Source organism: Perognathus longimembris, chromosome 5 (assembly GCF_023159225.1).
Source record: "Perognathus longimembris pacificus isolate PPM17 chromosome 5, ASM2315922v1, whole genome shotgun sequence".
In the NCBI taxonomy this organism is placed as follows: Eukaryota; Metazoa; Chordata; class Mammalia; order Rodentia; family Heteromyidae; genus Perognathus; species Perognathus longimembris.
The window spans coordinates 74,806,352-74,833,916 of NC_063165.1; the positions used below are offsets into that span (position 1 = coordinate 74,806,352).

Sequence of the window (27,565 nt, forward strand, 5' to 3'; positions counted from 1 at the left end):
TATGTTTTCTTTTATAGCCTTTATTTTAAGTTGATATTTCAGAACAGTAAACTCTCACAGCAGTGTCTCCTGGTCGGATAACAGAATACCCCATTTTTGAATGGAAAAATTTAAAATAAATCAAGATGAACATTAAGGCATACAAACAGCTACTTTCGGTCTGCTTCTGTTTAAAAGTGATCAGTTTTTACTCATTTTCAAATACATGGAATGTTGGCACAAAACTGAAGCTGCTGTGGAAAGATCACAGATGTCCTGTGGGTTATGGAAACTTTCATTCCTCCGAAAACATACCCTTACATGGTCTTCATTGTACAAATTTATGTTGAAGTCTAAATAATAAGTAACAATTAAAATAAAATGTTTTATTTGTAAATTATGTACAGAATACACTTTACGTTACGACAAGGAGAGGGGGAGAAGGAAGAAGAGTTTGTCTGTTGGAGATGACCATCTTTCTCTGAATCAAATGTACAATTCAGTTTGGATTTCCTATGTTGGAAAAGGAGAATTTGTAGCTTTATTAAAAATATTGTTGCATTGTTATTAGTTGGTTTGTTTCCACAAAACGCTTTTGATCCCTGCTAACTCAGAATATTAGAAGAAACTTCTGGTATAATTTTATAAAGAGAAAAACTATTGAGAACAATGAGTTTAAGCATTTCATTCTAAATAAACTGTGAAATGGCTATGTAACTATGCAGAATCTGACATGTTGGAGTTACTTTATTCTTTTCAAAGTTATTTCGATTAGTCTAACAGTAAAAAGCCATATAACTATCAAAAATGCCCTTAATCTAAATGTCAATGTGGAAAATGCATCTTTGATAACTATCAAAATGAATGAGATCTATTTACTGTAAAATTATCAAATGGATAAAACTTATTAATGGCTGTAGACTGTACCAAGAATAGTACCAATATTCTATAAAACGAAGGACTATCACTGCTTGAATGTCAAATACACGTTGGTAAATCAATTTAAAGAATGCTACAATGTCATGTGTACATTATGATGACCGGCCAACATAGAAAATCCAACCTCTTGCACTTATTCAGTCCTCAAATTGGTCAGATTATGACTTTTCATGTGCAGATTTCGGTGTGTCTCCATCGTTGTCTTCCTCTTCCTCTTCACAATCACCATCTGTCTGCTGCTCCAGCTCCTCCTTGGTGATCATTTCAAAATCATTCCCATTTCCACTACTGTGTTGGGACCGGTCATCTTCCCTCCTGTCACTGTCTGTGTCTGAATGTCGTTCTCCTCCTGAGCCTTCTGTTCCATGATTTCCTGGTCCTACTTTTCCTTCCTCATCTTCCTTTTTCTCACTGTCTGACTTTTCCTCACTGTCGGACTTCTGCTGCTTTTTGTTTTCAGATTTCTCATCTTTCTTTAAGTCTGCTTTTGGTCCTTTGTATTCGTGTGTGTACAGAGGCCTGAAGGAGTCAATGAAGCCCACGTCGGCAGTCAGATTTGGCAAGAACCAAAAGTGGTGCCTTCCTCCAGTTATGAGCCAGATGATTAGAAACAGAATGCAACGAGCTGTGGGAGAAAGATTTCTCAGTTGAATAATTTAAGCATTGACTCAGTAGGGAGCATCATTTCCTTTTATCAGCACATTTCATTTATGTTAAACATGAGAATTTAAATCCTGACAACTTTAGCAGCTATGACAATATCTCATGAGCAAGGCATTCTGCTTTGAACTTGGAAGCACAATGCTATATTGTTATTCTTAAAAACAAAACCCACTTATAAGCAGATGACAGTGGCTCACCTTTGAAATCCTATCTACTCAGGAGGCTGAGACGTGAGGATCCCCAGCTAGGGCAGGAAAGTCCACAAGATTCTTGTCTCTAATATAACTACTCCCCCCAAACAAAACACAGAAATGGAGCTCTGGCTCAAGTAATTGAGTACTAGCCTTGAGCTAAAGAATCTCAGAGACAGTGCCCAGCCCTGAGCTCAAGCCCCTAGGCCAGTGCATGCATTAGCGCATACATGCACACATACACAACTAGTTTACTTCTGGGGGCTGGTTCATATACGCTATGACTTTATGCACTTTTCAATGTCTTATTTACGTCAGTAAACACAGTGGTAAGACTGGATATTTAAGCATTCAGGAGATTATGGTGTATGAAAAGAAAAAAAATGAGTAGATAATGGAAAAAAATATCCTAAGAAAGAAGCCTTTTAAAAAGCAAAATGAAGTGCTACCATATGACTTTCTTGGACCTCAGTATTTCTAGTTTTGTAGAGTACGTATTCCATTATAAAGTGAAAATTATATTATCTCATACATGTTATGATATAAATGCACACAGGTGTACTATGATACACAAATGTATACATCATTATTTCTGGTTTTAAAAGAAATGAAAAATAAACCTTCTTTGAGCCCCACATATACTGTGAATCTTTACTTTCATTAAAACAAAGGTCAGTCTTAGATAAAATCTTAGCACCACTAAGTTTCTATTTTCTAATCTCTCTTGTTTTATTAATTCAATTACATAATTTTTGCTTAAAGACCACCTGTCTCAATATTAAGAAACAACATAAAGTGAACAAAAGGAAGATCGTGCAAATATATAATCAGTAAGGTCACTCCATCCTGCAGCCCCAGGTAGTGCTGGGGATTGAACCCAGGGATTTATGGAGACTAGGCAAGTGCCTATATCTCCAATCCTTTGACGTTTTTGTCTGGAGACAGGGAGTAGGCTTTGAACGCTTACTCCTGCTTCTGTCTCCCAGAAGCTGGGATAAACGATGTCATATGCTGTCATACAATTTCTATACTGAAAGTGACACATAAAGCTACTCAGGAGGCTGAGATTGTGGTTTGAAGCCAACCAAGGTGGGAAATCTGTGAGACTTTTATCTCTATAATTAAAGCCAGAAGTGCAGCTGTGGCTCAAGTAGTAGAGTACCACCCTTGAGCACAAAAGTTCAATTCAAGCCTCAGGACTAGAAAAAAAAGGGGGTGGGGGAATTGATGCTAATAATGCACATTTAAAATAATAGCAAATAATAATGAATACTGGCTTAATTACAGGATAAACATATGAACAATTCTATTCAGTAGAACTAAAATTTACTGAATAATTTGAAGTAGTTTTAAAATTTCATTGGTTTGAGTGGGAATTATGTCTAATGTCAGATTAAACTTACGAATTTACTATCTGATTACACCAACGCTAGTTACCTGCACAACAGGCTTAGATATTATTTTGTGGCCCACAACTATAGCAGCAGGGGATTCTTTTTCAAGGTGACTAAGCCAGATCAAAGAAAAATGAGAAGCCTCATTAAGAGATCATAGACATATGACTGAAAGGCAGCACTGGAAAAACTTGTGGGTTCATGGCTGGTGGCACCACATCAGGACACTTTGATGGCCAGAGTAAAGGGATGTACGAAGACAAATTGCTTAGGGCTGTAGGAGCAATGCTTTATAATAATAATAATCTATTTTATATATCACAGCACCTGAGAAAAAAATGCACTCAGTTCAGAAAAACCTTGGCCAAATTATGTCTTCTATTAGGTCTACAACGTAGGTCCTGGTTTTTCTTTTATAAAGTATTTTTAGATGGGTGCTGGCGGCTCATGCCTGTAATCCAAGTCCAAGGCTAAGGTCCAGAGGATAACAGTTTGAAGCAAGCTAGGAAGTCTAAGAGACTTCAATTCCAAAATAACTAAAAGCAAGGCTACAGGTGTGGCTCAAGTGGTAGAATGCAAGCTGGAGCAAGCAAGCATGAGTCTCTGAGTTTAAATCCCTAGTCCTGGCAAAAGAAAACATAATCGCAGAGCTTGGTGAAAAAAATTAATCTGTCATTTGAGGAAAATTACTAGAACTTTATATTATATACTAACATCAACTCTAGGATGTCCTTGGCTGTAAGCCTCTGCTTGTGCTTCCCTGTGTCACTACACCCAGCCATTGAGTGAGATGGAGTCTTGCAAAATTCTATGCCTGGGCAGGCTCAAAATTCAATCCCCCAGTCAACAGCTAAGTATGTTGGATTACAGTCCTGAATTACCAAGCCCAGTCTTTGGTTTGATTTTTAAGCATTTAAGTACATAATATAACCTAGAATTTAATTCGAGTGAAAATTATTGATTTTCCCCAAAGTGGCAAATTGTTTAGAATCATGCCTAGAAGCTTAAATATCTAACACAAGTTGCATTTGCCTTAAGCTAAATATAAAAAGGGCTTACTTATTATCATATCTAATAAATGATTCACCACTGAAAAATTATTAAGTCCATGTTGCAGCTAATTTTTATTTTTTAGTTTATGTGGTACTGAGGAATCTAACCCAGGGCCTCATGCATGCTATGCTAGGTATGCTTTCTACCACTATTCCACATTCCCAGCCCTGTTGCAGCTAATTTTTAAGATACAGTTGTTTTCTGAGAAAAAGAATAATGGCTGGATGTTAATGGCTCATGCTGGAATATTGGCTACTTAGGAGGGTGATTATAGATTCAAAGCCAGCCCTATTTTTTGGAAAAATAACAAAAACCAGAGTTGGAGATGTGGGTAAAATGATAAAGGGCCAGCTGAATAAGTAAGAGGAGCAAGTCTAGTCTTGTGTTCAAATCCCATACAAAGGGGAAGGAGGCATATAATAATGTATATTTCAAAGTAACTAAGGATAAATTTCTAATGTCTCACCATAAAAATGATAGGTAAGCAAAGTGATGTATGTGCTTACATTTACTTGAAGTTCCACATTGTATACACATGAAAACATTATATTGTACTCTATGAAGTATGCCATACCATTTGTCAACCAAGTATGATAAAATAGTTTTTGGTTGTTGTTTTTTTCTTTTAACTGTATTTTTTTTGTCTTTTATTCTTTGGTACTGGAGATCAAACCCAGGACGTTGCACTTGCTAAGCAAGCGCTTTGCCACTGAACTACATCCCAGCCCATGATAAAATAATTTTTATAAAGTCATATGGTAAAACCTTTTTTTCAGAATGGACTCACAAAGTAGGATTACATATTTCATTTTTTAATTTACCTGCATTAATTTTGCTACTAAGCTTTCCTGAAGTTTCAGGTTACTGTCCAACTGCTCAATACTTACCTTACTGAGGTCAGTATTACTAGTAATAAATATCACTTACCAACAGCAAGGAGAAGAATGCTGGCTACAAAGCAGCCTGCGCCCACACTGAGGTAATAAACACCTACTCTCATTTCTGCTGGCCAAAGAGGGAAGAGGGTGGCTGCTATTACTGCGATCACTGAAAGAAACAACAAGTTATGAGTTACAAAGACAACTTTTAGAATAAAAATTTAAATATCTTGGTTGCAGTAACATTGAACACATTCTTAGGGGAAAAAACTGTGAAACATAATATTGTCACTTGTATAAGTAAACCGATCAATTAGAGTAATTTCCCATTACTTAACCTAACTTTTTACATTGTTCTTAAACTAGGTTAGGATTTTTAATCTAATTTATATTTAATTAGAAAAAAAACTGTCAGAAATTAAAAACCACTCCTTAATTTACCAACTCTTTTAACATTTTCAAGCTATGTTTATATTATTTTTAAACATTAGCCTGTTTACTAGGTTAGGGAGCTTAAACAACACCTTCCTCTGGGAAAATAAAGACTACAAAGATCCCACCCTAGAGACTGATTGTGGGTGGATCCTTCACACCCACAGGCTAAAAAGAGCTCACCCAGTAATTCTTTTTTTTTTTGGCCAGTCGTGGGCCTTGGACTCAGGGCCTGAGCACTGTCCCTGGCTTCTTCCCGCTCAAGGCTAGCACTCTGCCACTTGAGCCACAGCGCCGCTTCTGGCCGTTTTCTGTATATGTGGTGCTGGGGAATCGAACCTAGGGCCTCGTGTATCCGAGGCAGGCACTCTTGCCACTAGGCTATATCCCCAGCCCCAACACCCAGTAATTCTAATAGAGGTTTGCTCTGGCAGCGAGGGAAACTGGAAGTGGGACCACATGAAAGAATTGTTAAGAAATTAGAAGCCTGATTATAAGGTTTTGAGAAATAAGAGGATTCAAATTTTAGCTCCATCACGCATACAGTAAGTAATCCTGGGCAAGTTACTTAACTCTTTCAGGCTAAGTTACCTAAGTGCCTGTTCCTATTTCAAAAATGTTGGGAGGAGAGAGGAGACAGTGAATGTCAAGTATTTGAAAAAATAGTCAGTATATGGTAACTAATCAACAGCCATTAGTTAGCTATTCCAAGTTAACAGTTCCAACTCTTCCTGAGTTATTTATTTGGAATGCTATCCTATCATATTGACCAAGCCAATTTTAAGAATACCTTTTTCTATTTGTTAAATTGGGTCCCCCATACCTGAAAGATATATTCATGTTTAAAATCCAAATAAAAAACAACAACACAAAAGGTAGGCAAGATAGTGTATACCTGTAATTCCAGTTCTTGGGGAGTAGAGGAGGGAAAAAAAAGGTAACTCAAGACCCTGTCTCAAAACTAAAATACTCTTGGGCACAGCTGGTATGTGCCTACTCCCAGCTAGCTATTCAGGGATTACAGACTGAAAAGACTGTGGTTATAGAATAACCCAGCTAAAAAATTAGTGGGACCCCTATCTCCACAAATAAGATTAGTCTACTGGTATTTGTCTGTAATCCCAGACATAAAGAGGCACAGGTAGGAGTACTGAAGTCTGAGGCCAGCATAAAGCAAAAATGTGAAAGCAAAAAAGGGCTGGGAAATTGGCTTAAATTGCAGAAAGCCTAATTAGCAAGCTCGAGACAGGAGTACAAACTCTAATATGGCCAAAAAGAAAAAAAAAATCAATGAACAAAAGGACTTGGGGAAGGCAAGCACAGGTGGCTTACGCCTGTATTCTTGACTACTCAGGAGGCTGAGATCTGAGGATTGCTGTTTAAAAGCAGCCTGGACAGGAAAGTACATGAGATTCTTCTCCCCAATTAACCACCAAAAAGCTGGAAGTGGAGCTATGGCTCAAGTGGTAGAGCTCCAGCCTGAGTGAAAAAAGCCAAGGGACAGTGCCTAGGCCCTGAGTTCAAGCCCCAGTACTCGCACAAAAAAGAATAAAATAAAATAAAAGCTTGGTGAGGTGTAGGCTGAAGTGGTAGCACAATTGCCTAGTGTGTGCAAAGGCCCTATTTAATCTTCAGTACCAAAGACAAAACAAAAGTAACACAAAGGCACTAAGCATTCATCTAATTCTATTCCATTCTCCAGAGGTAAATACTACTAAACTTCTATTCCCAGAGACTGCCTATCAATGATTAAAACTATCTACATATAATTTCTTCTCTAAATATACTTAGGTAATTTTACTTCTGCAACTCCTTTTATTCTTTAACATAGCCTAGGTTATCTTTCTACCAGCACATCATAATTCTTTAAAAGATGTATAGTATTCTATTATGTTGTAATTTGTTTCACCTATTAGGGAATCTGAATTCTTTTCTGTTTTAATTTACTAGAGGTGTAAATAACCTAATAGTGCAGATATACAACTACATACTTCCTGTTCTCCCAAGCTCCACTCCAGAGACTGTACAACTGTGATGATATAATAGAGCAAATTCTAGACTAAGCATGTAGCTCACTGGTACAGTACTTGTCTAGTTTCTGATCCCAAGCACCACAAAACAAAAACAACAAAAAGCATAATAAAATAAATTGCTTAAAATGGAATGGGTGTGGCAAAAGCTCTAGGAATGTAAAATTTGAAGGGTATTTGCTAGATTACCATCTTAAATACAATTTGAGAAATTTATATTAAAAGAGATTATATGTAAATATATACACTGCACTACACATACAAAATGGGATAAATTTCTAAAAGTAGAAATGCTGGATATATGCATTTAATATTTCAAAGATATTGCTAAACCGCCTGCTCTAAAAGCCAAATAAGGGACATACTCATCAACTGTTGGAATGTTTTTCCCCCTAAGGCCATCTCTGCCAAATTTTGTAGTTCTCTCATCCTTGTCGCTATTCTAAGTATGAGTAGGTATCATCCATAATGAGTGATGATTTCATTTGTCAGTGGGCTACCTTTGCCACTTTTCTACCGGGTTAAATGCAGAGATCTTTGTATTTATATTTTTCTTTTTTTTTTTTTTTTTTTTTTGCCAGTCGTGGGCCTTGGACTCAGGGCCTGAGCACTGTCCCTGGCTTCTTCCCGCTCAAGGCTAGCACTCTGCCACTTGAGCCACAGCGCCGCTTCTGGCCGTTTTCTGTATACGTGGTGCTGGGGAATTGAACCTAGGGCCTCGTGTATCCGAGGCAGGCACTCTTGCCGCTAGGCTATATCCCCAGCCCCAATATATTTTTCTTAATTTATCATTTATTTATCTTCTGGGTTTATTTAAAGTATACTCTTTTTAGCAATAACTATTTTATGTTAAATTTATAAGTATTTTCCTTTGTGGTGCTGTAATTTTGTTTTCTAAAATTTACATTGTATTTTAAAACTACTTACATATTGCTACTTACCAAGAATTAATCCCATGACAAATGTTTTAATGTGAACTGGGTCATAGATCCACACATAAACCTAGAAGAACCAAGAACCTCAGTGCTTAAAAGTTATAAGGCCGCTTTAGAAAGTCAAGTTCTATACTTTAGTTCTCTAAAGTAGTCACCAACCCTTAACATATGACAACTACTTTCCAAGTAGGGTAAACAAATTCCAAAGACCTTCTTTCAATACTAGTGGTTCTTTGGGCATCTAGTCAGCTAGAAAGTTACTTTTAAGAAAACTAAAAATTCTATAATGTACTTAAGTAAATGTGTATGTACTTACATGCATCTAACAATTTGTTAATGTGTGCAAACCAGTGCTTATTCAACATAGGGCTATCATTATTTTTTGTCCCTAATGTAATAATGAATCAATTTGGCCTAAAAACACAATCAAGACAGATTCCAGCCAGGTCCAGTTGCAGACCCAGAAGCTCTAAACTCCACCATATTCTCTCCTACTGACAATATACCACAAAGAAGTATTACCAGACTATCATAGAAAACTAGTTTCCCTGCCCACTTCCTCCATGGAAGGTTTGTAACTTGGGAGCTAGAAGCAATGCTGCAAAGCTTGATTTACTTTTAGCAGGCTACTCTTTGTTACACAGTTTTGTTTTTTCACAGTTTTTACTACATCACAACAGAATCCACCATCATGCAGGTTACAGGTGTTTACCCTGCATCCATAAAATTTAGTTATGTTTTCTTTCCATAACTAGCAGTATTCTTTCATTTCCTAGTTCTTTTTTTTTTGGCCAGTCCTGGGCCTTGGACTCAGGGCCTGAGCACTGTCCCTGGCTTCTTCCCGCTCAAGGCTAGCACTCCGCCACTTGAGCCACAGCGCCGCTTCTGGCCGTTTTCTGTATATGTGGTGCTGGGGAATTGAACCTAGGGCCTCGTGTATCCGAGGCAGGCACTCTTGCCACTAGGCTATATCCCCAGCCCCCCTAGTTCTATTTTAACTGGAACTTTATTGACTTTCTGGCTCACTTCTAACAACCAGGGTTCCACTTCAGCCCCTGGGAATCAGAACCACACGTATTACTTTCACTCATTACTATTCCAAAACACTTTTATGTGAAGACATTTTTTCCATCTTTAAAAGTTCTGGAATGCAGCCAGGAGCTGGTGGCTCATGCCTATAATCCTAGCTACTCAGGAGACCTAGCTATGAGGATCTCCATTACAAGTCAGCTGGGGCAGGAAAAGTCCATGATACTCTTATTTCCAATTAACCATCAAAAAGTAGGAAGTGGAGCTGTGGCTCAAGTGGCTGAACACAAAAGCTCGAGGAAAGCACCCAAGTCCTGAGTCGAAGACCCAGAACTGGCACCCCAAAAAGTCTGGTATACAGCTGATATTCAGTGCCTAATGGAAAGTATTTGAGCTACATCACCTTAGGAAAAACCTGTTATCTTCTATTACAGGAGTTGGTTCTAAACCAAAGTTTTTAATCATTAGAATTGTGTGAGGATACCTAGCTCAGGTCCTGGGTGCTATCCCTGAACTTTTTTGCTCAAGGCTGGCACTCTACTAACTTGAGCCATAGCTCTACTTCTAGCTTTTTGGTAGTGAACTGAAGATAAGAGTATCATGAACTTTCCTGCCTGAGTTGGCTTGGAACCTTGATCCTCAGATCTCAGCCTCTTGAGTAGCTAGAATTATAGGTGTGAGCTACCAGCACCTGGCCATGAGGATACTTTATACAAGTACACACTTCCTGTTCTCCCAACCTCCACTCCAGAGATTATACAAGAATGTCTAGAATAAGCCTACACTATGTATTTTTTCTTAAAAAACTAAAACCAAAACAAAACAACACCAAAAAGCTTTCTCAGATTTTCAAATACATAGCCCTAGGAGTCTACAGTACTTTATAGATGATACTTTAACTAAAGCAAGAAAGAATATGTCTTTGAGGTTCATAGTAGTTCAATAGCCAGCACACAGCTAATGTTTTTGTGTTGGTGACTATACCAAACAGTCTTCAATGAAGACTACCATATAGCTATGTAAATTTCCCTACCACTACACATATTATAAAAGATACAAAAAAGCCCCCCCCCAAATAATGCTGAAAATTTCAGGTTCCACAAAGATGTGCCTGGCTATACATAAATCATCAGTAAGCATCTCCCAGCTCTGCTCGTGTGCTCCCTCCCTCCTTTCTTTTCTTCCTTCTCCCTCTTTCCACTCCTCTTCTTCCCCTCCTTCTCCCATTCTTTGTGCAGGGCTCGAACTCAGAGCCTTCTGCTCTCACTCTGCTCTCTTATTCACCAGATAATCTACCATTTGAACCACACCTTTACTTCCAGCTTTTTTCTGGTTAAGTGGAGATAAGAATTGAGAATTTGTCTGCCTCGACTAGCCTTGAACTATGATCCTCAGACTTCAACCTTGAGTAGCTAGAATATAGACATGAACTATTGGCATTTGGCTCCTTTTATTTTTTTAATATGAAACTGCATTCTAGCTGGGCAAATAACCATTCTAGTATAAAAAATGCAATTGTAAAACTTTACTTCAGGTAATTATGACCAGGTGGACCAGATTCTAACCCAAGGGATTCCAAACAGAAATGAAATCACCAGCTTCCTGGTTAGTGGCCACAAGACAAGGTCCCTAAAAAGAAGGCTTTCCTCTAGCAAGGTTAGTATGAAACATCCCAAAGGAGAAAAGGGAGGTCTTGGGTCCTCCTTGGAGTTGCCATGCTGTAGTACATACCTCTTGATTACAATAGCCACTGGTATTTCAGATTTCCCAACACTATAATAGTCTAATCTTATTTTTACAATGTACAAATCTAAATTCCTAGAAATAGATTTTTAAGAGTAATATTGTGCACATAAGAGAACAAAATTATCTAAACTATTTCTTTTCTTAGATGGTATCAAACATATTTCAAACATTCTATAGGAAAACTGGATTTCTAATCATAATCCAGTTTAATATTATCTTACCTCATTTCCATCCAGAAAAACTTGATCATCATGAGGTTCAAGTTTGAATTTTTTCTTAGTTTCCTTCTTTTTGGGAGTTCCTGGAGTTTCCTCCTATTTATACACAAGTAGGCGAAATAAGCCAAGAAAGAAAAAGCAGTACGAACTCATACTTCCACTTATAACACAAACAAACATTCTCAACCACTTTATAATCCTAATATGGTTATACTTGACTGAAAATTTAAATATGGCCAAATGCTAACAGAGATCACATATGCAACTTTTTCTTTTCACTCAAGGCTGGCATTTTACCACTTGAGTCATGTCTTTCACTTCCAGCTTTTTGCTGGTTAACTGGAAATAAAAATCTTGAGGAGCTGTCTGCTTGGGCTGGCTCCAAAAACAATTCTCAGATCTAGCCTCCAGAGTAGCTAGGATTACAGGCAGGATCCACTGGCACTCAGCTTTTTACTTCTGTTTTGGGGGGAGGAGTGGTGGTGGTGGTAGAGGCTGTCCAGGTGCTGATACTGGGGTTTGAACCTAGGACTTCAAGGTTGCCTGGAAGGCATCCTATCACTTAAGCCATGCCACCAGCACCCTACTGATTTTGATTTTTCAATTTTACTTGAACTCACCTTTTTGTTTTTGTTTTTTTTTATTAATTGGACATAAATTTTTTTACAAGGTGTTGTGCAAAGAGGGTTCAGTTACATAGTAGGGCAGTGTGTACATTTCTTATGATATCTTACAACCTGTTTTTCTATCCCTTGTCTAGGTCAGGTTGACATATATGCAATATACAATGTATCAAGAACATATACAGTATTCACAGACTTGGTCTCTACTGTCTCTCCGTCTCCCTTTGTTAACAGTCATATATCAGGGAGATCATGCCCCTTTGTTTTCTGTGTTCTAGGCTTGTCTCACTCAACATTATTTTGAACTCACCTTTTTGGAGTCTTCCTTTTCACCATCTTTTTTTTTCTCTTTTTCCTTTTTTGTCTTTTCTTCCTTTATGTTTTCTTTCTTGCTCTTTTTATCTTCTTCCTTTCCACTTTCAGCTTTTCCTTTATCTTTTTCTTTCTTTATATCTTTTTCGTACTTCATTTTCATTACTTTAAGTGCTCGATGGAAAAACTGCTTCTTTAAAAGCCTTGGTGGAAAAGAAGGTAGAACATTACACTATCAATTATATAGAAATGAGTAGAAAAAAAATCAAGAGCCAAATAAAACGAGGAAAGAAAAACATAAATTGGCAACTCTTGAGAAGAATTTCAACTAGTAAGCTCATGGAAGAAGTCAATTCCACTTAGTCAAAAAAGTTTACAACTAATTATAGAAAGTTGTAAAAACTGGGTGATGCTGAATAGAACTTTCAATTTTAACTAATTTAGGTATAAAGGAAATGAAAGGTTTAAGATGATCTATATAATAAGCATCTTTCTCACTTCATCAGGAATATAGCTTTATATAATTAAAATGTCAAAGGAAAACAGTTTAGGATATTAATAGATTATTTCCTTTATTAATCCTACTTATGTCTTCTCAGCTATCTTTCATGTTATCTTTTTCTACATGTACTTCATGATTCAGCCTACATCTATAGTGAACCCTTTAATTAAGTAATGAGTAATTAAATATACTAAGATGAGATTTCTGCACCCTGATAAAGATTCTAACAAGTGATCTAAAAGTATGTGTGATGTGGCAAGCACTATGTATTCCTAGTTTCATTAATTTCACTCAATACATTCTTTTTTCTTAAGGTATTATTGTACTCATTCCTGGGCTTTCACAAAAGCACACCCTTCCCTTCACCTGTGTGTCCTCTCTCTAAATAAACATTTTTTTTTCCACATGGTTCATTCTCTTATTTCCTTCAGAGCTTTACTCAACTGCAACCTAACCTGTTTAAGACCAGAGGCCCACTCTTATCCTCTACTGCTGGCTCATTCACAACACATAACTCCTTACTAATTTACATTTGCATCTTCCCTAGACTGTAAATTCGTTAATAGTAATGACCTTCCTTACTTTACTCCTTTATCTGCTATGTCCAGAAGCTCAGATGATCTCAAATTAAATGAACCCTGTGGGTTGAACAGAATGTAGGACTTAGTAGTGTGGTGTTTAAATATGATGAAAAGCCTTATATTTTGTGCTTCAAGATGCACTGAAGAATATATAATTTTGTTTGCGAACTTATGAAATTTCCACGCATTCTATAAGGAACATCTATACTGCTCAATAGAAAAGCAAAAATGTTACCTTGTTTTAATTGAGTAAATAGTATTTGATATTCATTCATATTATAGATGTCTGTCTATATACTAAAAGTACATGCGAAGCAGGTGCTGGTAGCTCACACCTGTAATCCTAGCTACTCAGAAGGCTGAGATCTGCTCATTACAGTTTGTAGCCAGTCCAGGCAGGAAAGTCTGTGAGATACTTTCCCCAATTAACCACCAAAAAGCTAAAAGTGGAGCTGTGGCTCAAGTGGCAGAACACTAGGCTTGAATAAAAAAAGCTCAGTGACAGAGTCAGGCCCTGAGTTCAAGTCCCAGGAGCAGTACATGTGTGCATGTGCGCATGCACACATACACATACACTATATGTGTATACCTATAAATAATCGAAGGGTGCATTTTCAAATGGTACTCTTACCAGTGATTTACTTTTTTTCTACATCATTTTCTGTATCTTTAGGTTCCCTAAAATCTAATGGAAAATACTATTCTAAAATAATTTAAGAAAAACGAGGGTGTAAAATATCACAAGAAATGTATCCACTGCCTTATTGTGTAACTGTACCCCTTTGTACAACATCTTGTCAATAAAATTTAATTTTAAAAAAACTTAAGAAATAAATCACTGAGCCAAGCAGTGGCTCAAGGGAACATGGGAGGTAGGGATCACACAATGAGGTTAGATGCCAACCTAGGCAATAAAAAAATTCAGAAACTTTACCTAGGCCAATGGGGTGGCACACATCTGGCACCCTGAGCTATGGGGTAAACACAATCACTGGGTATAGAGGCTTGCTCCTGCTATTCTAGCGAAGCAGGGAAGCACTAATAGGAGGATCACAGTTCAGGACAGTCCAGGCATAAAGCAAGACCCTATCTCAAAAAGCAATGCACAAAGGGGTTGATAGAGTAAATTAAGTAGTACAGGACCTGCCTACCAAGTAGCCCCAGGTTCAAACCCTAGTATATCAACAACAAAAAAACCCAAAGCAGAAAAAAAAAAAAAGAAAGAAACCACTGAACTCTAGTAGAAAAAATAAAACTTTTCTCCAACAGCATATAGAGAAGAGCATAGAACCATCTGCTTCTGGGGCTGGGAATATAGCCTAGTGGTAGAGTGCTAGCCTCGTATATAAGAAGCCCTGGGTTTGAGTCTCAGCACCACATACATAGAAGAAGCCCGAAGTGGTACTGTGGCTCAAGTGGCAGAGTGCTAGCCTTGAGCAAAAAGAAGCCAGGGACAGTGCTCAGGCCCTGAGTTTAAACCCCAGGCCTGGCAAAAATTAAAAAAAAAAAAAAAAAAAAAAAGGGAAGAAAGAACCACCTGCTTCTGTTATTCTTCCTGAATATCTGTGCCACATTCATAAAAGAAAAGATTCTCTACTATTAATCAAGCTAGTGTAAGAATAAGTTTACATTTAAGTAGACAGGTAAAAAAATCACTTTTACCACTTAACAACATGGGTGGTACTGAGTTGGTTACTTAATTTTAGTTGTCTATATATATCACATACTTTTTTTTTTTTTGCCAGTCATGAGACTTGAATTCAGAGCCTGGGCACTGTCCCTGAGCTTCTTTTGCTCAAGGCTAGCACTCTACTACCTGAACTACAGCGCTACTTCTAGCTTTTTCTGTTTATGTAGTACTGAGGAATCGAACCCAGGGCTTCATGTAGGCCAGGCAAGCACTCTACCATTAAGCCACATTCTCAGCCCCAAATATGGGTTTTTAAGACGAAATAAAAAGCATGCTGAACATAGTTCCTGGAATATATGTATTCACTAAATGTTAGCCACTGACCTATTCCTTAATGAGTCTTTAGAGAATGTCTTACTTAAACTAATTCTCCACATAGAAAAGTAAGACTAACATTAGAGTTTGTAATAAAATTGGATCCTCTGCTGTTTGGCTTAAAATATGTGATATAGGATAAATAGCCAATCCAAAACTCTGACATGTTCACATAACTACTCAGACTTCCCTATCTTAGCGTATGCTGTGCCTCTTCCTGGGAATAAATGCTTTCTTTTCTTGCTTATTGGGCAATCATCTATTTATACTTTTAAATTTGATTACAAATTATCCTTGTGAAGTCATTTTTTTTTTTTTTTTTTTGGCCAGTCCTGGGCCTTGGACTCAGGGCCCGAGCACCGTCCCTGGCTTCTTCCCGCTCAAGGCTAGCACTCTGCCACTTGAGCCACAGCGCCGCTTCTGGCCGTTTTCTGTATATGTGGTGCTGGGGAATCGAACCTAGGGCCTCGTGTATCCGAGGCAGGCACTCTTGCCACTAGGCTATATCCCCAGCCCCATTGTGAAGTCATTTTTGACAGTTTAGCTAGCAGGAGATTTAAAAAAATGAACATATATGCAAAATTCTAAAATAGTTAATGGCTAAACTAGATGATACTACCTTGATGAATCAGGAGGACCGTAGATACAAAGGTTAATAAGAGGATCTGAAGACTACATGGTTGAAAAAGAACATGAAAGATGGGTTTGTAATAATGACAGGTAGGTAGGACATAGAAAAGAGATTCATTTAGGCAAAGCGGCAAATTAGGATTGCAGAAAGATTAAAACAAAGACTAAGCCAGGCACTGGTGGCTCATACTTGCAATCCTAGCACTCAGGAGGATGAAATCTGAGGATCAAGGTTTGAAGCCAGCCCAGGCAGAAAAGTCCCCATGAGACCACTCAAAACTGAAGTGGAGCTGTGGCTCAAGTAGTAGAGTGCTAGCCTTGACCACAAAGAGAATCATGGACAGTACCCAGGAACTGAGTTCAGGCCCATAACACACAGGGAGGAAAAAAAAGAGAGAATAAGTGCAGAGTCTGAAGGGCATTACTGCACAATGTAAAATCTCATGGCAGCAAGGCTTAAGAGTTCCTATGTGAAATTTTCATGCTACTAGTCTACATTTAACTTGTGTTTTACTCCAGACTTCATCATTTCTACTTGAGTGCTTTAAAAAAAAAACATAGCTGGAAAAGTTCTTTTGTAGTTTTCTTTATGTCTAGCAGGAGCCTATGAGGACTGGTCACAATGATATAACTGGTTATATGTGAATGGGAAAAACATAAGCTGATGAAAAGTGAATGTGACTCTTGAACATTCTTTGTACCCAGTCGTTTGAGTTATTCATATAAGGTACCAAGGCTCCTAAAAGACCAGAAGATATAGACTAATACTGGCTGCTCTCCTCAAGATTTGGGCTCACAGAACGAATACCACAAATAATAGTACTAGCTGGTGACTTAATTTTATTTTTACTCAATCAAATGCATCCTCATTTTGCACAGTGGTCAACAGTATGTAATGCTGCATTTGGGACTGTGGAAGTTAGTAGCTGTGTGGCTTTGGACAGGGCTCTTAATGTTTCTATGTCTGTTTCTGTATGTATAAGACCTTTTAATTTTTATAGTGTATGTAAAAGATAAATGTTTTGAGGCAGGCAGAGAAGTTTGTACTTTGTAGTTAACTGTAATGAGACAAATTGCCATAAAAAGCAAGTAAATATCAACTGCCCACTCTCAGTTTATCTCCACCCCAACAACAATGAAGTAGTTTGTGAAGTATCCATAGTCATCTCTAATATCTGGGCAACTAAAATAAAAAAAATTCATAATTATTTAACTTGACAGCTTAAGAACCTAGGTTGTAAAGTGTTTTTAAATAAGTAGTTCTGAGATGGCTGATAATTTAGATACTATTAAACACAATATTAAGTGAACGTTATGTGCATCTTCCTACCAAACAGACATAATCATTAAAAATCTCAGATTCTGTTACACACAATATTTTAAAGTAAGACATAGTTTTTGCAATCTCTCTCTAGCATAATTTCATTTTGAGGTTGCTAGCAGCTTATAATAAGTAAGTGGATGGTCAGGACACAGGTGTTCTAAGTTGCGTTTTACTAATCTCTTGACAGTCTCCCTGCCAAAGCTGTGTCAAATAAACTTGTACTCACTGAAACAACAAAAAGTAATAAAATCTTGAATTCTCAGATTATAAATGTCAGTGGTAAGAAAAGTTATTTTAGTTAACATCAACTAACAAATACGCCTAACAAGTATAAAGTAAATTGGGGAACAAAATGGAAAGAAAAACCCCTATTTCTTTCTAAAAGGAAAGTGCTTTTTGTCTTTCAGGTACATCATTCACCATCAAGATTTTGTGTGGGGGTGTCCAAAGAAAAAAGTACCTATTGTGAAAAACATGTATGTTAGCAAGTTGACTGTACCTCATCTTGAAATTCTTTAAAAAACAGATGAGGTAGATGGTGAGGTTGCCTTGATTTCATGAGGAATACTACAGTAGTAATTGCTAAAACCGGAAAGGAAGATAGGTTTATGGTTCAGTGCATAAGCTCTTAATAACAGGAATGCCTGCCAGACCAGTGGGGAAAAAAGACTCCTTGATCATCTACTCTACTGAGCCTTGTAGACACCACCGCTACATGTTTTTACTGATGATTCTATACTTCAGTAGCTTTGGTAATGCAAAACAAATAAAAGTTATGTGATTAGAAAGAACTAGTCTAATAACATGTTCCCATAAATATTGATGAAATCCAAGTTACATGTGAAAGCTATGTTTGAACTCTACTGTAATAATACATTTAACGATGAAAATAGGTAAAGAGCTTCAGAACTATGGAGAAAATTTAAAATTACTAGTTACGTTTTCCTTCACTAAGAAACACTACCTGTTGCAATAGTCAACCACAGATTCCCTGGTTGTAAATAAAGCTTCCTCTCCTTTCTTGGCTTTTGCCCACTTTGAATCCAAAAGGCAGTCCACGGCTTTGGAAGCTGAAGAAGAAACAACACATGGGATTTAAGTCTACTTAAACAATACAGTACTTCATAAAGTAAATTTCAACATTAGGACAACAAAATAAAACCAAGCTCAAAAGAAAATTAAGTCTAATGATCATAAAAGTTCCTTAAAACTTCAATTTGAAAAACAAATTGATAAGCATCTTTTCAAAGTAATGCTGGCTTAGTGGTAGAGTGCTTGCCTAGCATGCATGAAGCCCTGGGTTCGATTCCTCGGCACCACATACACAAGCCAGAAGTGGTGCTGAGCAAAAAGAAGCCAGGGACAGTGCTCAGTCTGAGTCCAAGCCCCATGACTGGTAAAAAACAAAGTAATGCTGGATTCAAATGGCATTTAGAATTACCAAGTAAAGCAAAATAAATTAATGGGGAAATGTTCTCAACAAAAATGGAAGTTAGGCACTGGTGGTTCATGCTTGTAATCCAGCTACAGTGAAGGCTTGAGACCTGAGGGTTGCAGTTCAAAGACAGCCCAGTTTAAAAAAAAAAAAAAAAGCAAATTATTTGTATGTATCCATTACTCATCAAATAATCAAGCCAAAAAACCTTTCTTTTGTCTTCACAGTAATAAAAATTCTCATTAAATTTTACTGTAATCCACTAAAAATTAATTCTGAGAACCATCCACTACTGTCACTAAGCAGTTGCTATATCAGATGTGAAGAAATGGCATATCTACTTATCCTAAACTTAGAATATTAAAATCATTAACACTAAAGAAAGATAAAGAATTTCTTTTTATGACAGCTCAATTTTAATAGATGATAGGAAAGCACAATCACTACTTATAAGCTATGGGCTACATTATTTATGACATTGGCCTTTCTTGAGCTCTTGTGGATAATATGAAGAACCAAAGTTTGATTCGTACCAAGTATACATACTATCAGAAGATATTTTAGAACACTGAAAATAAGCTCTAGGTAAAAATTTTTCAAAATAATGTAATTAGAAAGCACTTTATCCTTTAATGATAGACATTTTTAATAAAAAAAAAAGACTAAGACAATCAACTGCCATATGCTCATTGCCAAAATCACACTTGAAAAGCATTTTTAAAATTTCCATATATCCCAAATTAAGGAAGTTTTATAGGATGTTTACAGTAAAATGATTTTACGGATCTAATCCTACCAATAAAATAATCAACTCGATGACCCATCATATTGGTGGATTTTGTTGGACAGTTGAATCGAAGATACTTGGCTACAGCCTTCTCTTCTTTAGATGGTTCACCAACTTCCTGTAATGTAAGAATATTTTGTGAGATCGTCTACTTGAGAAATTCATGCACTAAAGAACTATTTACAGATACAGTCTTCAATCTTTTAAGTGAAGTTTATTTAGGCCCTGCTTTCAGGTTTTCTCTCCAACAAACCTGGTTAATGCATACAAAAGACAAAATGGATACTTAAAAAAACAACAACAACTCCATATTTTTCAAATATAAATTGATAGGGCCAGAGGAGCTTGTTGATTCTTGGCCTCAACTATGCCATTTGAGTTGTTTTTCCAGTGAAACTACTTTGTACAAATTGATTTTCGCTTTTGTGTGCCTTTTAAAAAAATAGTTACAAAGCAATAAAGGATACGGTATTGCCACATAAGTGCCAAAATGTCAAAGAAACAGGTGCCATAAATAAATGCTACAACAACTGAAAGAATGTCCCTTGTTCAAGGACTAATGGACTGTGAAAACTAACTACAGATAGCTGCTTCAGTGTGGTAGCTATAACATTCAGTGAGCTGCTGCTAAGTGCACTCCTTTGTGCTTTTAGGTATCAAACACTTTCTCACCAGACTAACTTCTCTTCCCCAGGAAGGATGAGGCAAAAAGGCATAACTACAGAAATGGAGATATTACTATGTCACTTCAAGAAATGATTAATGGAAATACACTGACAGAGTAGCTTTAGAAAGGCAGCTTGAATCCCTTGCTTGTTTTCCTTTATAGGTGTCAGTTCCTAAGTTTTCTATTACATACACTGCTATCATTTGTGACAATAAAAACTGAAAGTTCAAGCCATTCAACCAAAAGACTATAGCAAAATCTTGGTATTTATGAAAAGAGCTTATTTTCATTTATGAAAATATGACCCAAAGAAAAACAAAAATTACAAACTCAAAATCTAACACTTCAAATTCACTAACATCTACAAGATTTCTAATGATTGACTAAGAGATCTACCTATAAAATACATTTCCAAACATAATAAAAGTTGATAATTCCTTTATTAGAAGATTAAAAAACATGCTAGAATATCTTAATATATGTTGGTATTATATATCAAATGGAAATATTTAATTATCTTTAAGCCTCATATATTAATATTCTACATATTTATGCAAATGAAAACACAAGACTTGAAAATAATACGACAAATAGTTTTCAGTAACTTTTTGTGTGCCAGACATGGGGCTGGAACTCAGAGTCTGGGAGCTAGCTGTCCCTTAGCTTTTTCCCTCAATGCTGGTGCTCTACTTCTTGTGCCACAGCTCCATTTCTGTCTTATTGGTGGTTAAATGGACATGCGTATCAAGAGCTTTCCTGCCTAGGCTTTTTTAAACCACAATCCAAAGATCGCAGTCTCGAGTAGCTAGGATTACAGGTAAGAGCCACTGGCACCTAGCTCCAGAGAGCTATTTTATAATCATACACATACATGTTTATTTTTTTCCTCATTTAATATTTCTGTTGCCAATTTTTAATGTTTATCTAATTAGTTGATAACTTGTTAATAGAATTGGCTCAATTAAAAATTGTGTGTGTGTGTGTGTGTGGAAGGCCTGAGAAAGTACAAAGCATTTAGTTACATGCATACTTCCTCAGTGTTTATCCTATCATGTTTGGATGCTGTAGTACACAGTGTTTGTGAGGCCTGATAAGTATCCTTGGTTACATAACTATCAAGAACAGCCATCACTCTTTTCTGAAAGTAGAAAAAACATTTCAGAAGAGCACAGAGTAGGAATGAGGTTATCAATGGGAATGAGAATAGCTCAAAAAGAAGAGTTCTAAAAGAGGAGTAACTAAAAGAGGAGTGAGTTTCTTTTAAAAAACAATTTTATTATTTTTGTGGGGGTGTTTATGTGGTACCAAGGGAATGGAGTCATGTGAAACATTATCAAATGTACATACATAGCATTCAGTGATAAATACAAATAAGCTGGGTGCCAGTGGCTCATACCAGTAATCCTAGGCCAAGATCTGAGGACTGAGGTCTGAAGCAAGCAAAGGCAGGCAAGTCCTAATCTCTAATTACCACCAAGTGAAGCTGTGGTTCAAGTGATAGAGTGCTAGTCTTGAAAACAATGCTCAGGGACAAGTGCCTGGCCCCTGAGGTCAAGCCCTAGTACTGACTGACACTGACACACACACACACACACACACACACACACACACACGTAAATGGTGTTGGGCGCTGGTGTTTTATGCTGGCAACCTTAGCTACTCAGGAGGCCTTGGTGCAAGGATTGCATTCTGAAGCCAGAATGTGCTGAAGAGTCTATGAGACTCTTATCTCCAATAAACTACTCAAAAAGCTGGAAATGATGCTGTTGCTCAAGTGGTAGAGCACTATTCTTGAGCAAAAGAAGCTCTGAGACAGCACCTGGGACCTGAGTTCAACCTTATCCCCGCTCCCAAAGAAAAATGGAACAGCTTGGTAAAAGTAGTCAGATTTTCAAGTTCATCAACTGAAAGTACAGTCTTTAATAACACAAAGGAAATTTTGGAGGAAGGTAGATGTGGAAAATAATCATATCAGTTGTAGAGCTTGGATTTTAATACTCATACTAACCCCTAATTAGACTACTTACTGATCACAGATTAATGTACTAAAATCCAACAGCTTATCAGGATATCACATGTAAAATCTGGTTTTATCAGACTATATAAAAGCCAAGTTGATTCTATATTATGCAATAAGGAATATGATACTATTATGTATCTGTAAATTTTTTAAATCCCATTTTACAACAAGCTTTAAGATAACCAACTTTTCTACAACAAGTGCATATCCTCCTCAGCAAAGATACTACTAACAACAATGAACAGAAGAGATTAAGAAAACAAGTATTTGAATAATCTCTTCTATCTAGACACAACATTATTTATCCATTACTACTTTCTTTTGTGTGCCCGTCCTGGGGCTTGCACTCAGGGTTGTGTTGCTATCCCTGAGCTTTTTTGCTCAAGGCTAGTGATCTACTTCTTGAGCCACAGCCCCACTTCCAGATTTTTTTTTTGGTGCTTAATGGAAGAGTGTCACAAACTTTCCTGTCCAGGCTGGCTTTGAACCATGATCTTCAGACCTCAGCTTCCTGCTAGGATTATAGGTGTAAGCCACCAGCACCAAGCTCCATTAGCACTTTATTGTAGGCCCTCTTTAATGAACATAATATAATTTGAGCTGTCTATCAAGAGTTCTGGGAACAGAAATGAAGACTGTGGTAGAAGAGTACTGTGAGAACCTGACATACAGGAGATCTCAAATAAATGTCTTCCCTGTCACTATTTCCCTATCACCTGAAGAGGATATAAAAAGTCTTACAATGTTCCTCCCCTCTTTGTTTCCTTTTAATGTGAACAAGAGTATGTCCCTAACTTTTCTAAGCATCTTTGCTTTGTTTTGAGAATACTACTAATATAAGCCTTTCTTTGCACTCAAATACCTATAAACTGGATGATGCAAATCATAATCCAAAATTTAAATTGAAATTTTGGTTAAAACACTCAGAAAATTGCCTAAACAAATACCATTTTATTTGAAAACATCAACAATTAAATAATGAAAGAGTTTACTATTTCTATTTAGCCAATAATTGACCTTTTGTAAGGAAAAATACATTCTGAGTAAACCACTAGCTATGATTTTTCATGATATCTGATAATGGATTTTTAAACCATGTTTAATAAAAAAATAAGCTTAGCTGAGTTAAACACAAAGGAGAAAGTCTTAGTTTTTAAGTTGCAAGTTTATACACAAAGACACAAAACAGCAGTATGAAATATTTGTGAACATGCAAACATGTTAACACAAGTAAAAGTGAAGGGGACCTTATATAAATCATTTACTCAAAATCACACAACTCTACCTCGATTATAGCAACACTTTCCTGTAATACCTCCAAATCACTTCTATCATGTTCTTTCTGTAGTGACAGGCTAGTTATACAAGGACAAAGCCCTCATTAAGCCTGTTAGGGTTTTGGGGAGGGAGGGATTTTTCTGATTCAAGACTGCTTTTCTGGGTCCCTTCTCTTTTCTTTAGAACACAGACCTGCAATCTGGATGAACAGTCCCAAATTTCTCTTTTGTTCCCTGTTTTCCTGAAATTAACCATATAAACACATAATATTTCAGGATTTTACTGCCAGGGAGGCAGCTGGATACAACAAAACTAACTGATTTAAGTTATAAAAGTTCGAAGGTACAGTGATTTAAATGTCATAAAACTCAGTTGGATATTGTACACATAGCAGAATACTAGATGGGATGAATCCCTGAAGCAGGGACAAATTATGCTAAGTCTTTAAGTTACAAAGATTACTATATAGAATTCAGGATTAAAGTATTTCAGAATAATTATTTTTTATCAGTAGTGACATGGACATTCAATTGAAGAACATTCAATTTGTTCTTCAATTTGATTGGGAGTATTAACAAATAAAAGGAAGATTGGAAGTTCAAAGATAGCTTTACTGTTTTCTCCTAGGTCAAGTTATATAACTTCCCTGGAGCTCAATTTATCTATAAAACGAGGTTGCTGAGTGGGATCAATAAGCTCTAGGCCTACCACTGTACTTTCATATCAGACTGAATTTATGAAAAAGGATACATTCTACTACTAATTTTCAGTTCTTTAATTTTACCATACACAGGATTCTGAATCAATACTTCTAGTAAACAATGCTTTGTCTACTTATAAAGTTACCTTTTTCCTTAAAAACATTTACAATTGTCTCTCTCTTTCTTTTTGCCAGTCCCTGGGCTTGAACTCAGGGCCTAAGCACTGCCCCTGGCTTCTTTTTGCTCAAGGATAGCACTTTACTGCTTGAGCCACAGCGCCATTTCCGTATTTTTCCATATATGTGGTGCTGAGGAATTGAACCCAGGGTTTCATGCATGTTAGGCAAGCACTCTACTGCTAAGCCACATTCCCAGCCCATCAACTCTTACTTCTTAAATAACTACAACGTTTTATTACTCTCATTTGGCAATCTGTCATTAAAACTTCAGGTTTCCAGTGGCCAGTAATTTGAGTCCAAGAAAGAATTGTGTGACACATGAGAATGCTGTGCTAAGGGGGAAAAAGATTTTGTTACTTTTTCAATCTGAACTTGTTTGTATCAAACACCCCTCCCCTCCAAATGTACAAAGAGTAACCCAAAGTCACTGATTCTATTAAACACAAAAAATCCTTTCTAAACATGAAGTACCAAGTAACAAAGGACAGGAAATTCAGTTGATACTGTAGAGTCTTTTGCCTTAAAGTCCTAAGATAGAAATCTTTCCTGCAACAAACTCTGAACTTTGTCTTTGCATGTGATCTTTTTATTTCAAGTGTTGCCAGTTATCGTTTCTGGTTCTTTAGGGGAAAGAAAAAGTGAAGAATTCCCTAGAGCAGTGTATTTTTATTAATGTATTAAACTGCACAAATTCAGTACTCCACTATCACCCAGAAACATTCTACACAATCATTTAGAAAACTTGGAAAATAAGAAAATCATTCATTTATTGTTAGTATGGCAAACTGATTTTCAACAATCAGATTCAAATAAATAGAAAGTAATTAGCTATACATCATATAAATCACAACCCAATTGTTTATTTACTGAATAGAGAGCTGTTAATAAATCAGTACTTAATAATAAAAACTAAACCAACAAACCAAACTAAACTTTTTATCTTGGGAGAGAAGGGGTTATTAATTGGTGGAGCTGGGGCACAAACAGCCACATTCTGGTTGACATTTTGGCTCCTGACCACCGTTGTTGAAAGTACTGACAGCCTCTTTCCTTGCAATTCGGTTCAGTAGAAGGTAACAATTGAAATATAAACAGATAGTCTAAAAGCGAGATATACCACTTTTAAAAACCATTATTAAAGAGCAGTTGAAACTGTCTGAAAAAGCCTAGAATTGTACTGTCCAGTGTGTATAGGTATGCAGTAAGTATAAACTTGGCAAACCAATACAAACTCCAATATTGTCTATCCATCTCAAGCTAAATCTTGAAAAGATTAGGAACTGTTAGAAACTTCTACTGGCCTTAAGCCTCGGTTTTAAGACTTGTTTAAACTTGGATTCTCCCTCCCCCTCCCCGCCCCCCAATCCCTGAGGCAAAAAAAAAAATATAGCTCCCTTGAACAATAGAGGGACAACTGCCGGGAAGAAACGCACGAATGACATTCACGTGGGCTGAGGGAGGGATGTTATGTAGGTTATGAGGATGACAAACTGGCATGAGGAAAAAAAGGTTGGGGCCGCCACCAGCTAGCTAGCTAGCTCACTGCAGCACCGACAGGGCTGGGTTTGTTTACACCCGCGTCGCCTTGCAAGAAAGGCGGCAAGCTTCAAATGGACTATTCCAGTTATAAATACTGAGGAGGGGAGGAGGGCCAGCGCGGGTGAACACCTGGCTGCCCAGATCGCGGCCGGTCGCGAGCCACCCCCGAGCGGAGCGAACCCAGTCCGGATCCTCCCCGACCCGGGGCACAAAGACCCGGCGGACTCGGGGTCGGTCCTCCGCCTCCTTCCACCCCGGGGACGGCGGCCTCCGCGGCGGGCCGGCCGAGGCGGCAGGGCGGGCGGAGCCTCCCGCGCCGGCGCGGGCCCGGCCGGCGGATCCCAGCGGGGCGCTCGGTCACCACCCCCCGTCCCGGCGCCCCCGCCGCGCCCTCCGTCGGCCCCCGCCGCACCCCCTCGGCCCTCAGGCCGCTCTCGGCGCCGCAGCCGGCGGCCCCGTGGCGAAAGCCCGCCCCGCCCCCTCCCACCCCCACGCTCAGCCTTTCGGCGGGCTCTTCCCGCTGCTTCGGCTTCCGAGCGCGCCGAAGCCCCTACCCCCGGCGCTGACTTCGCTACCTGGATCCGCTTCTTGTGTCGCCTGCGTTCCGCCATGTTGGCCGCTCCGCCCGGTTCCTTCTGACGTGGAGTCGGGGGGGGGGGTGCGCGGTGGAAATCTCGCGAGAACGCGGCGCGCGGCCCGTTATGTAACCTGCCGCCGGGGTGTGGGGAGGGGGGGGCAGGGAGCGGGAGACCGAGGGGCTGGAGGGGCTGCGCGGCGCGCTCTCTTCACTCTCCCTCCCGGCTTCGGAGGTGGCGGGAACTGGAGCCTGGCTGAGGGCCGGGAGGAAGTGGAGAAGTGGGTCGTGGAAGCCGAGGGCATCGAGTATCAAGCTTGACTGGGCATCTGAATCACCTGTGAAGCGGGTGGAATGCAGATTCCCGGGCCCCGCCATGCAGGCCGCGGCCGGGCCTTCGGGGTGGGGCCTTCCCTGGAGGCCGGTGGAGCCGGCCGGGCTGGGGCCTTCCCTCGAGGGGCAGACCCAGGCCTGCGGAGCCCCAGAAACCCACCTGGGGCAGTTCTTGTAGTACTTCTCGGCTGGCTCCAGCTCACCTCGTTTAGATGTTGGAATTCCATTTTGGAAAGATGGGCAAACCCGGGCCCCGGCGGGCGGGCGGGCGGGCAGGCGGAGACGCCAGCTGACTCACGCGGCCCCCCGGGCAGTGGTGGACTCTCCAGCCCATTTCCAAGCGGCTCTTCGTAACTCACCTTAACCCACAGGGCTGGGAGGATACAGGGGTGTTGTGATGGGCCAGATGGAAAGGGGAAAAAAGAGACTTGGGAATTGGGGGTGAAGACTGCAGGCAACTTCCAGCCTAATTGTTAGTGAGGCAGGTTAGCGCTAGGAAAAGAATGCTGAACCCTGCTCTCCCGGTCACACTCTAGGACACATCCGTGGGTCCTCTCTCCTCCCTACTATCTCCCATGGCTACTTCTC

The 27,565-nt window shown here is 38.6% G+C and overlaps 1 protein-coding gene across 1 annotated transcript; it reads right to left on the reverse strand.

The window, feature by feature from the left end:
* Positions 1-26,803, reverse strand: Sec62 (SEC62 homolog, preprotein translocation factor). The gene is made up of 8 exons (XM_048347146.1): positions 26,646-26,803; positions 19,696-19,804; positions 18,429-18,534; positions 12,421-12,625; positions 11,491-11,583; positions 8,501-8,561; positions 5,147-5,266; positions 1-1,543 (listed from the first exon to the last, which is right to left on the reverse strand). The coding sequence occupies exons 1-8, from the start codon at positions 26,679-26,681 to the stop codon at positions 1,077-1,079; spliced, it is 1,197 nt and encodes a 398-aa protein (XP_048203103.1). The 5' UTR covers positions 26,682-26,803; the 3' UTR covers positions 1-1,076.
* Between the last annotated feature and the right edge of the window lie 762 nt (positions 26,804-27,565).

Coding starts and splice junctions, on each gene's coding strand:
- Sec62 (XM_048347146.1), bottom strand. CDS start 26,681: ATGGCGGAACGCAGGCGACACAAGAAGCGGATCCAG. Junction 11,584..12,420: donor AAAAGGAAGACTCCAAAAAG/GTGAGTTCAAAA, acceptor GTGTATAAATAG/GAGGAAACTCCAGGAACTCC. Junction 8,562..11,490: donor TTTTTCTGGATGGAAATGAG/GTAAGATAATAT, acceptor TGGTTCTTCTAG/GTTTATGTGTGGATCTATGA.